General features: G+C 52.3%; 2 protein-coding genes across 4 annotated transcripts in view; both read right to left on the reverse strand.

The window, feature by feature from the left end:
• Window positions 1–242: 242 nt before the first annotated feature.
• On the reverse strand, window positions 243–3169 carry RPP25L (ribonuclease P/MRP subunit p25 like). 2 transcript variants are annotated; one of them, XM_017892046.1, is made up of 2 exons: window positions 1796–3169; window positions 243–1076 (listed from the first exon to the last, which is right to left on the reverse strand). In XM_017892046.1, exons 1-2 carry the CDS (start codon window positions 1889–1891, stop codon window positions 549–551), a joined length of 624 nt encoding a protein of 207 aa, XP_017747535.1. In that variant the 5' UTR covers window positions 1892–3169; the 3' UTR covers window positions 243–548. The 2 variants fall into 2 exon arrangements, with proteins under 2 accessions (XP_017747535.1, XP_017747536.1); XM_017892047.1 differs by lacking the exon at window positions 1796–3169 and adding an exon at window positions 1546–1789.
• A 96-nt stretch (window positions 3170–3265) lies between these two features.
• The window catches only part of DCTN3 (dynactin subunit 3), a 7512-nt gene continuing 1495 nt past the window's right edge, over window positions 3266–9282 (reverse strand). The window contains exons 2-7 of one of the 2 annotated variants that reach the window (XM_017892048.1): window positions 8399–8483; window positions 7612–7698; window positions 5754–5837; window positions 4427–4485; window positions 3763–3822; window positions 3266–3592 (exon numbers count right to left, since the gene is read on the reverse strand). In XM_017892048.1, the coding sequence (XP_017747537.1) occupies window positions 3503–3592; window positions 3763–3822; window positions 4427–4485; window positions 5754–5837; window positions 7612–7698; window positions 8399–8483 (465 nt within the window). In that variant the 3' untranslated portion in view covers window positions 3266–3502. The remainder of the gene's footprint in view (window positions 3593–3762; window positions 3823–4426; window positions 4486–5753; window positions 5838–7611; window positions 7699–8398; window positions 8484–9282) is intronic. The other variant, XM_017892049.1, reaches the window with a different exon arrangement.

The raw sequence follows: 9282 nt of genomic DNA on the forward strand, positions 1-9282 counted from the left end.
TGCAGATGGAGAGAAATGTCTGACCTGGCAGTGTTCCTAAACCAGGCCAAAGCAGGATTAAGTAACTACCCAGGGAATTAGATATATTCAGTACTGAATGAGGCTTCTTGTCTACACTAGATTCTCTCAGCACCAGCCTGAGCCTACTCTTCCTGTCTTCACCGGATCAGCTCCCAGGGGGTAAGGCTAGGGACTCCCATTTCTCTAATCCCACTCCACATAGCAGGCTGAGTAGAGGCTCATCATCAAATAGGTAGAAACTTTATTTCCTAAATCCCTCCTCTTTCAGAAGGCAGTTCAGATGCATTGTAGGTAGAAGGCAGAGTAAGCCCTTATTTAGCAACGCGGAACTTGGCAGAGGCCCCACACCTGTCACTCTTCACAGCAGTCCCTTCCCACACGCTAGAGGGAAGGGAAAGCATGACAGGGAAGTCCACTTCTGTGGACTCAAACCTTGAGGGGGATGTTGCACAGTCACAGGGCTTCTCAGAAAAGGCACAAGCATCCCAGACATTCAGGCCTGGAGAACAGGCTGGCTCAGCAGGTCTTCACGATCGGGTATCTCGAGCCCTTCTTCGGGAACGAGGGCCACAGCTGGAGCTAGGCATGGAACCCAGGCCAGGGGGTGCCCCTGGGGGTTGGTAGCCACACTCATTGGGGTCCAGGGGGTCCCGGCTGAGCAGTACCCACACTGCAGGCACATGGCGGCGCACTGTGAGGGGGTCTAGCCCTGTGTCAGGTGAGGCTGGGACCCAGCTGTCCTCAGTCTGCAGGAAACGTAACTTCGTGAGCTGGTGCAGGCCTGGGACCCTCCGCTTGACAATCTCAGCGCAGCTGACAGCCTTTCCTGCAGCCCTGCCAGAACCTGAGAACACCACATGCCTTGCACTGCCGCCCTCCAACCGACCCAGAGCCAGCCCCAGAAGGTTGCGAATTTTGCTGCCATCTCGGACCCGCATCTCAAGGGTATCAGGAGGTAGCTGGGGCATTGGGGAAGGCGCTGGGAGCTCTACAGAGCCAGCTTTCCGGTAGTGCTCCATCCTGCTTGCTGTCTTGAATGTGACTCTCGCTGCCCACTGCAGGGAAGCATCAGATGAGTGCTAAGCAATATGCCCCAAGTCACTGTCCACCATCCCCTATCTCCATTCAGGATATGGCCCTGCTCCCCGTTCCAGACTTCCCAGAAACAGGGTCATGTCCCCTCGTCCTTAGCATCTTGTGACAAGGGCCATGCCTGCCGCCGTCCGGGAAAGGGCTGTACCCCATACACCCCGTTCCTCTACAAGGGCCATAACACCCCCACCTCCAATCCTGGAGTCCCAGAGGCAGGACGAAATTCCCCAAACACTGGGCTCTCTGGGATAGTGCCAGGCCCCCTCATCCCAAACTCTCCAGGACTGGGGCCTAGCCCCCCTTATCCTGGACTCCTTGGAACAGGGCCTGGAACCCTCACCCCAGACTAATACCAATAGAGAGCGCTCCTCACAAGGACAGGGACAAGGCCCTTAGCCCCAGGCCCCCCGGGAAACAGCCAAGAACCCTTACCCAGTGCTGCCCCCACACAGAACTGAGCCCCTCTCCCAGAGATTACCAGGGTCGATCCATATCAACCCAGGTCACTCAGAAACTCGGGGGCAAAGGCTCGACTCGGAGGGCTGCTCGGGCTATTCCAAGACAGCCTTGGCCGTTTCCACAGCCACGGTCGCTTCCAAGGTCCTGCCGGCCGCTGCAGCCAAGCAGCAGGCGTCCTCCCACCCTCCGAGCGCCCCTCTGCCCGCCGGGTTCCAGCTCTCACCGAATCCGCCTCACGCACGATCCTGAGCCAAGATGGCGCGCGGGCCCGGAGTGCGCTAAGGCCGCGGGGCCGCGCACGCCCCGAGGGGCGGGGCATGAGGGGCCGGGCATGAGGGACTGGACCGGAGGCATCTCCGCCCGGGAAACGACCCGCCGGCCAGGGCGCCCCGGACCAGTCCCAGTGGGTATGGGAAAACGAGCGCAGCCTCCGCTGTTACGCCCCGGAAGGAGGCAGGGCAGTTCCCTGCGGTAGAAAGGAGCGGCCATCGGGGAACTCCTGCGTCTTAAGGAGGGGGATCTGGACTAGAAGATGGGAGGGCTGGTGTTAGCTGTTGAGCAAAGCGGGAGCAGTGGGTTTCACCGTGGGTGCGAACAAAGGCGTCAGTTTGGAGTGGCTGCTGTTGCACGGGCAAGAGCCTTAGTTATCGACTTCTGAACTTCGACCTCATCCTGTGGGCGCTGGCAGACCACGGGGGTTTTCCAGGGGCCAGTCGAACCAGATCTTGTGAAGGGAGCCCAGGAGGGAGTGATGGGGAAATCGGGCCGCAGCCCCTGATGACACCTGCCACGAAGTCTGGGGGCTGAGGGGGTGGGGGTGCCCACAGAGCCTAGTATGGTGCCTGGCGTATGACCGGCGCTCAAATATTTGTTAAATGATTTGTTACATTAATGAACCAGAGAAATCGCAGTGGGAATGGAAAAAAGATTAAGTTGGGAGATACTAGTAGGTAGGTTTAGTGACGAACTGGCCACTGTTTGGACAGAGAAGTAGGAAATTCCGAGCTAGGATGACTCCCAGATTTCAGAGCGGTTTGGACACGCTGAATTTGAGGTGCCAGAGAGGCTGCACGGCGGGGGGCGGCCAGCGGGCCGTTGAAAAAAGGGTCTGGAGCCAGAGCACTCCCTGAGACCACAAGAGGGCAGCAAACATTTGGTGGAGTACGGTGCCAATCTGTTTCTCAACATGCTTGTCCCAGCGCCCCTACTTCCCCAGTTCTCCTCCCCAGGACCAAAACTTCCTGCATCCAAACCTCTTAGGCTGCCCTTCTCGGCTAGTGGTAGCAGGTAGGCTCCCAAGAGAGAAATTTAAAGGACTTTGCACATGCTGCTCCCTTGGCTCTGAAAGTCCCTGGATATCACTCACTAGGTCCCTTCAGTCCCTTTTTTCTTCTGTGTCCACCTGATAGGACCGCCCTTTTCCTGTACTGTCTATCCTGCTAGCCCATGCAGGGCAGGGACTAGGTGAGCCCTATCTACTCCCATCATCTGACATTTGGAGGTCTCCTCTTGGTAAATATGGGATAAATGAATATCCTATTCACACAATCAAATGAGAGCCTTCATCTTGAGAGCTCTACACCTGTCAGAAAGCCAAACCAGGATGAGTTTAGTTCCCAGTCCAACTGATTAGGCAGGCTGCCACTTCTGCCCCCCACCACCCCCATCCTAGACCAAGAAGCTAGCACACTCCTCCAGTCATCTCTATGGTTTATTGTCACTGGAATAAGAACACTGATGGGGGGAGGGTGGGTGTTGCAAATTGCAAACCTCAGGTAACCTGACCTCCAACTTTAGAGCTCCACCTGAGTAGAGAGGTGGGCCTTGAATCCAATAAATACAAAGCTTCCTCTGCCTTGTAACAAAGACAGGTTGACATAGGGCCCTGGAGCCTGATTGCCCAGGCCCACCTTGGGATGGGGAGCAGCTGTCATTCCTCTGCTGGCTTCACTTGCTTGGCGGCCTCTAGCTGGCAAAGTAGCTCATCCCACTGCACAAATTGCTTGGATAGAAGCATGGTCTGGTTGTAGGTCAAGGTGAGAATAGGAGTCTGAGTGAGGAAGTGCATGGAAAGCGGGGAGCAGGCAAACATAGGTGGATGGGATAGGATGAGAGAGTGCTAGAGGTGGAACAAAAGGACAGGGCTTAGGGACAGCACCCATTAGGGTCCTAGTTGAGCAGAAAGGATACAGTCTTGTTGTATTCCTCCAGGAGAGCCTTGGACTCCTCAGTGATCTCCACACACTGGTCCTGTAGGGCCAAAGTGTAGCACAGAAAGGAGCTTGGCAAAGCCCACATCTTCCACTAAACTTCCTGCCTTATCAGTGACTCCCACTCCCCATGGAGCCTAAAAAAGATGATGCTTAACCCCAAAGCCAAAGGAGCAAATGGCTATGGGAGCACTTGCAGGCTCCAGGATGGGTGCCCTAACAGCAGTCCAAAGACTGATGGGAAAGGGAGTGGCCATACATTAAGTAAACATTCCCCCTAGTATATGTCTCCTCTTCTGTCCTTATTTCTGAACTTTCTTTGAACTTTACACTAGGGCCTGGGAATAGTGAAAAAAGAGCTACCCACAGTCAAGGACATACAATCCCCAGGAATTCTTGGGTACCTCCCAGCCTCAACCTTATGGTGTCTCAATAAAGTCCTGCTCTGGGAGGCAGAAGGTTTGGACATGAACCTAGGCAAGTCCCTTTACCTCCCTGGGGCATATGCAAGACAAAGGATAAACCTCAAAGTTTCCTCTGAGCTTACAACAGAAGGGCCTGAAGCTGCTTCCTCAGGTGGCATGAGTGGGGATGAGGTGCTGTGCCACCTCTATCTTCCCTTCTAGTCCTCTCCCCTCCCATACCTGCTGCTGAATGTGGATCTGGGCCAAGTGCTGCAGGCGGGCGGCATGCTCAGGAACGGCTGTAAAACACAACGCACACTGCTGGATGATGCTTGTGCCCTCCCCCGGGACTGCTCAATAGTCTATTAGGTCTTTGGCAGGATTAGGGTATTGAGTGGAGAAGCTAAACAAACACCAGACTTCATTGACCGCTGCAGCTGGAGGTGGCAGTGGGGCTCCCTGCCCACTCCAGTCTTACTCCAGGACCCATAGGGAAGGGGAAGATACATGTCCCAAGGAGAAGACAAAACCTTGGGGTTCCCAGTGTTGCTCCCTACCACCACCCCAGTGCTATAAGCAGGACCAGGTAAAGAGAGCTTTGGCTATCACAGGACCTGTCCCTTTGCTCTCAGCCCAGTGGGGCCAGGTCTGCCTGGTCTAGGGAACAGGGAGCCTGAAGATGGATGCCAGGTACCTAAGCTGGAATCCAACAGCCCAAGGGTTGGCCACCATGCTGGGCTCAAAGCTTAAGGCTGTCAGATATTCAGCAGGCAGCTGATCAGGAGTAGGGAGGGGGAGCTGGGAAAAATACCTCCAGAGACAGACAAGATGGATATCTGGATTCAATTAAAGCCACTGTCTGCTTGTCAAAGTCCAGGCCCAGAGACTGCTCTCAGCAGTGCAGCAGAAAGAATTCACATACATTCATGAACCTGGCAGAGACTCTGATAGTAAAATCTGGGTTCTGCAGCACCTTGAAGGAGAGATGCTTGGGGGTAGGTAGAAGGTAGAAGAAATTCTCAAAGCTGGGGACTGCTAGTGCTTAGGCTAGTGTTCTCAGGCCTAAATTGTCTGAGGTCCTAAAACTGGGCTCTCTACCCTGGTAATTTTAATTCATGGATGTGGCAAGTACCTCAGGGTGAGGATAAAGATAAGGAACAGGCCAGGCACAGTAGCTCACACCTATAATCCCAGCACTCTGGGAAGCCGAGGCGGGTGGATCACATGGGGCCAGGAGTTTGAGACCAGCCTGGCCAACATGGTGAAACCCCATCTCTACTAAAAATAGCTGGGTGTGGTGGCACACACCTGTAATCCTAGCTACTTGGGAGGCTGAGGTGGGAAGTTTGTTTGAACAGGAGGCAGAGGTTGCAGTGAGTCAAGATCATGCCACTGCACTCCAGCCTGAGTGACAGAGTAAGACTCTGTCTAAAAAAAAAGAAAAAGAAAAAAAGATAAGGAACAGACCCAACCCGAATCCACACAACCTGAAACACAGGAAAGTCCTGCCCATCCATCCACCTACCTCCCCAACCGGAGTAGGGAAGCTACAACCCCAGAGAGATACCTTTGATGTGAGCACTGTCCAGCATGGGCACCAAGGCATTCACCTGCTCCAGGAGTGCAACCTGGGAGAGGATAAACTGCTCCTCTAAAGCAAAAATGGACAAGATAGTTGCAGTGAAGTAAACCTGGGCATTGCTACTCAGCCCAGTAAGGGCCTGAGGACCTGGCAAGGGAGATGGCTAGGTCCTAGAGCTTTGGACAGTGACTCTGTCCACTACCCCCTTCTCTAGGTACACATTTCCATCCTGCCCCCAACTCTCCTGGATGCCTCAGGTCTGACCCATCTGAGCCTAAGGAGCCTCTCAATTTCTCCAAATCCCACCTTTCTCCAAGGTTTAACTTTAAGGCCTCTTCTTCTAGCCTCCTATCAACAAACTCAGGGAGCACCTCTTACGCCACAGGATACAAAGTACTTCAGACTTGGATCCCCACACCCAAGGGTCCCTGGGAAGGTCTAAAAGAGGAGATATTGGCAGACTATGCCAGGCAGGTTCTGCTCAGGGGCTCTCAGAGGCATAGACAATTATATGCTGGAGGATTGCTGGGACAGTAATGGAAGAGTCCAATGAGGAGAGCAGGATCTGGGCTAGGCCCTGTATGCACAGGGGATTTTAATGCACTGAAATCCATAGAGTGGGAAGCTTATTCAAGAGAGAGGAGACTGTTATGTGCAAATGCTTAGAGGCAGGAATGCTTCTCAATTCGTAGACGAGAAAGAATTCAATTAGCTGAACTGGAGCAGGGAGAGCACAGGAAACAGAATTGGATGGGAGGGTAGACCCGGCAGACTGAAAGGTTGTGAACGGCAGACTATGGAATTAGGAATTTATCCTAAAAAGGCAGAAGACACTGAGGTTCCAAAGTAGGCCAAGTGACATGTTGGAAACATGTTTTTGTGAGGGTGAGACTGAACCACATGCAGGAAGGGAAAGATTAGGGTCGAGAGTATGATTTAGGAGACTGTGCAACCATTCATGTGCAAGTGGATGCACAATTCCTGAGGCAGTGCCACAGGGAGGGATAGAGAGTCTGGACTCAAGAGTCAGTGCAGGAGAATATCTAAACTTGGTGCTTGAGCCATGGCAATTGATCAAGAGCCCTTTGGGAACTCTGACGGCCCTTTTAGCAGGAGTGGCCCATCCTTACCCAGTCCTCAGTGCTGCATTGCACTTATCAGTCTCCTGGGAGACTGATCTCCCATCTGGGTTATAAGCTCAGGTCCCTGAAGCAGAGACCCTGTCTCCCCTAGCTCTGGCTGTACACATGAGGGCAGGGACTTTCTGGTTCACCAGTGTATGCCTCCTCATCTAGGAAAAAACCTGAATCAGAGTAGATGATCATTATACATCTTTTGGATGAATAACAAAGCTCAGAAAACCCTAGCTTATAGAATGGCTGACTGATTAGCAGACATTGCCAAGGCAATAGTTCCTGCCTAGAACTCTGAAACTGCAGAGCTTTCTCACATGAAAGAAAGATGTTGAAACCCATGCCAGTACTCTCTCTTTTCTTTAATGGCAATGCTCTCTGCCCCTACCCTTTCCTAGAAGCTCCTCTGTCTAGTGAGCAGAAGTGAGGAAGGTTCTGAAGGAAAATCCAAGAGGCGGGCTATTGATAGAACATTGGACTAGCTCCCACTGTGGCTGGCACCATGGCCTGCAGCTGGCCCAGAGGTATACTGTACTCAATGTCTACTAGAGGATTCACTGGATCCTCAACCCAGAACCAGGCCACAATTCCAGAGAGCAGCATCCAGGGGTTGTATCCATTAGAAGACTGGATGGGGAGGCCATCTCTGTGCTTAACCTCCCCGACGACCCATATCCTCAGATGCATGTACATATGTAGTCCAGCATTACCTGCTAAGATGAACTGCAGCTTAGAAGCATCGGGTACGGCAATGCGGTCGATGTACTCAGGATCCAGGTACTTGATCAGATCTTCAACTAGAAAAGTAGCGAGATGGGAAATGGAATAGGGTTGGGCAGTAGAACACTGCCTTATGAAGGATGTTTGACAAGTGGTCAGCCTTGAGGAGAGCCTTCAATGAGGAGCACCCAACAGTGGTGCTTGAGCAGGGCTCCAGCAGGCTCCCTATCCCCACTTCCCTATCTCTCCACTCTCTTCTCTTGAGGTCTCTTCTGACATCAAACTTCAGAGATGAAAACACAATTGCCACCACCACTCTGGGCCCTCAGCATTCTCACTGACCTATCCTTATCAAGGGTAGAAGGCCTCTTTTCTCCTAGATGTCACCAAGACAAGCCAGAGCTTTGTCTAATTTCTAGTTACTAAGCAGGTTACTAGCTCTGACATAACCAGGCTCTCAGTGTCTAATTTGTTTCCTGCCTCTTAACCTTGCCTGGGAAATCCCATATCCTTTTTACCCTCCTTCACCAAGAGAAGCTTTCAGGTAGAGTTCTTATCTCATAACTTAGGACATTGTCATGGGCTTGAAGTTTAGCCACAAGGTAGAAAAGCACACCCCAATTTACCAATTGAATTGGGTGCAGGTAAATGTCCTCATAATCTTTCGATCCCCAAAGGGCTATTCCAGTGACTTAATGAACTGAAAGGCTAGGGCCAGGTCCCAGGAAGCCTAGGGATGGGATGTCAGGCAGGCAGGCACATCATGGAAGCACTTACTCTTTTTGTAGAGAATCTTCACCCTCTCCCTCTTGCTGGCAATGTTCCCCAAAGCCACCTGCACCTTGACCAGGCCGTCAGCCACCTGTAAGGGAAGTGGTGGTTAATTCCAAGATATACTACCTGGCTCAAGGCTTGGAAGAGCTGAAGAACCCTCATTCTCCTAGACTGTCAAACCTGAATCCCAGTAATCTAGGTTGGCCTCCCTTCTCTAATATTAAAAGAGATGCAGCCCCACCTTCCAGGAATCCTCAAAGTGGAGAGAGAGAATCATGTACTCCTTGGGGAGTTTCAAGTCTGATGGGGAAGATAATGAACTATTTTAGAGTCTATGGAATATATAGTATACACAATATATTTTCTGGTTCCTAAGCCCTGGGTCTGGGCATGAGAAATGCAAGCATCCTCATTCAAGCCTTCATGACCTCTAGATTGGCTGGCCTACCTCTAGCCCTATCCCCTCCACATCAAATTTAGTGTGAGAGATGGAAGAGTCCAAACAACTGGGATCCCAATGATGGTACAATCACTGACTTAGGGAATACAGAAGAGAATCAGCTTAGGGGAGAAAAAGAGTACAGTTAAGAGCATACAGGCCGGGCGCGGTGGCTCAAGCCTGTAATCCCAGCACTTTGGGAGGCCGAGACGGGCGGATCACGAGGTCAGGAGATCGAGACCATCCTGGCTAACATGGTGAAACCCCGTCTCTACTAAAAATACAAAAAACTAGCCGGGCGTAGTGGCGGGCGCCTGTAGTCCCAGCTACTCGGAGGCTGAGGCGGGAGAATGGCATGAACCTGGGAAGCGGAGCTTGCAGTGAGCAGAGATCGCACCATTGCACTCCAGCCTGGCAGACACAGCGAGTCTCCGTTTAAAAAAAAAAA

Source organism: Rhinopithecus bieti, unplaced genomic scaffold, assembly GCF_001698545.2.
Source record: "Rhinopithecus bieti isolate Rb0 unplaced genomic scaffold, ASM169854v2 scaffold_22042, whole genome shotgun sequence".
Taxonomy (NCBI): Eukaryota; Metazoa; Chordata; class Mammalia; order Primates; family Cercopithecidae; genus Rhinopithecus; species Rhinopithecus bieti.

Bases quoted from the DNA above. Each gene is read 5' to 3' on its own strand.
- RPP25L (XM_017892046.1), bottom strand. From the start codon at position 1,891: ATGCCCCGCCCCTCGGGGCGTGCGCGGCCCCGCGGCCTTAGCGCACTC. The intron at 1,077-1,795 runs GTGAGAGCTGGA...GCTTCCCTGCAG, and splicing joins TCGTGCGTGAGGCGGATTCG to TGGGCAGCGAGAGTCACATT.